This window comes from Dendroctonus ponderosae, unplaced genomic scaffold (assembly GCF_020466585.1).
Source record: "Dendroctonus ponderosae isolate FM_Combo_2020 unplaced genomic scaffold, Dpon_F_20191213v2 Dpon_F_20191213_10, whole genome shotgun sequence".
NCBI classification, from domain to species: Eukaryota; Metazoa; Arthropoda; class Insecta; order Coleoptera; family Curculionidae; genus Dendroctonus; species Dendroctonus ponderosae.
The window spans coordinates 561,154-562,495 of record NW_026017111.1 but is presented as its reverse complement, the minus strand read 5'-3'; the positions used below and the strand labels follow the sequence as shown (position 1 = coordinate 562,495).

General features: G+C 45.8%; 1 protein-coding gene across 1 annotated transcript in view; it reads left to right on the top strand.

Moving 5' to 3' along the window:
- The window catches only part of LOC109533662 (photoreceptor-specific nuclear receptor), a gene marked incomplete at its 3' end in the record, with an annotated part of 19,900 nt that extends 18,937 nt beyond the window's left edge, over positions 1-963 (top strand). Inside the window, 2 exon segments of the mRNA XM_048661944.1 lie at positions 462-582; positions 827-963. Of these exon segments, the coding sequence (XP_048517901.1) occupies positions 462-582; positions 827-963 (258 nt within the window).
- Between the last annotated feature and the right edge of the window lie 379 nt (positions 964-1,342).

Here is a 1,342-nt window from a genome sequence, read left to right as displayed (position 1 = left end):
GTAAGATTTCATATGGCAAGTTTGATACTTTCTTTGGAAAAATGTATCTATATAAAAGTAGAATTTGATACTTTCTGACTTAAGCAAATTTCACCTTTTGCAAGTTGCATGGTTTTTGCACAAAAAACCCATTTTACGGTATTTTCTGATGCCTCACCTTCGCAAAAATACAACTTTTCCAAATGCCAGTCTGGGCGTGTTCAACTTCCGATTTCCTACCCGCCAATTCGAGCAAAGTGAGAAGCGAACGCTCGTCTTTCAGCTGCGGCGAAAGCGCATGCAAATGATGATGATCAAGGCGAAAAGGCTGCAGGCCAACCTCAAACGAAGCCAATTGGGCCGTACTGAACCCAATCCTTTGTCGTTCGTCAATTATTATTTTGTCACCGCTTTCGCAATTAATGCTGAATGAAAGACCGCTTTTGGCAGGTGATAACTTTTAAAACCAGTCATACTTTTAGCTGTGCAAAATGAGCGACAACCCCGCAACACAGCTACCATCAGGCCGGAAACGCTGCGGGACATGAGCGCTGAGCAGGAGCGGGCGCTGAGAGAAGCTGCGGTAGCTGTTGGCGTTTTCGGGTGAGTCCCACAGGGTTTTCTCCAACTCTGCCACTTAAAATGTGATGATTTATCCACCATAAAAGATCGATTTAGTGTGCAGGAACAGCATCAAACGGCCAACTCGAGCGCGATCAAATCGATGTTTTAACGTATGACAAACGGTAATTTGGCCGTTTGGATCAAACACTTTGCCTGATCAACCGTAAAGTCGCTGATCACGTATCTGGATGGCTGATGTGCAAAATCGATTTGAAATTTGCAGGCCTCCAGTGTCGCTTACGATGGCTCTCTCGCCGGCCGGACGTTACGGCCAAACGTTTCTCCCGCCTCTCCATCAAAGCGCCATCACCAGGGAACCGATGCGCGAACCCAGCCCGAATAAGGACACGAACGACAACACTAGCGATAATGATGGTAAGTTTCGCTGCTGCTGTTTTATATGCGGCAGCGCTGGCAAATCCCGAACGCTCCCCAAAGGATAATTAGTAACTCTCGGATCCCATCAGATTAAAACTCTCGATCCGGTTTCCAGCAAAGGATTAACTCGCGCATAACTCGAAAACTCCGAAACTTTAACGCGCGGATCGTTTAGTCGAACTATTTGGCAAAGCGAAAAGGGCATCGGTAAACAGGGGAGCTAATTAGATGGAAAGTTCGACCCAAAATCCATAAGAAATTGCCGTCGCAAGCACGAATTTGAGCGTTTATAAGTGGGTTTTATTTACCCGAGATTCATTGGGAAAAGCTGTGGAATTATCGTAGATCACATTTAGAAATG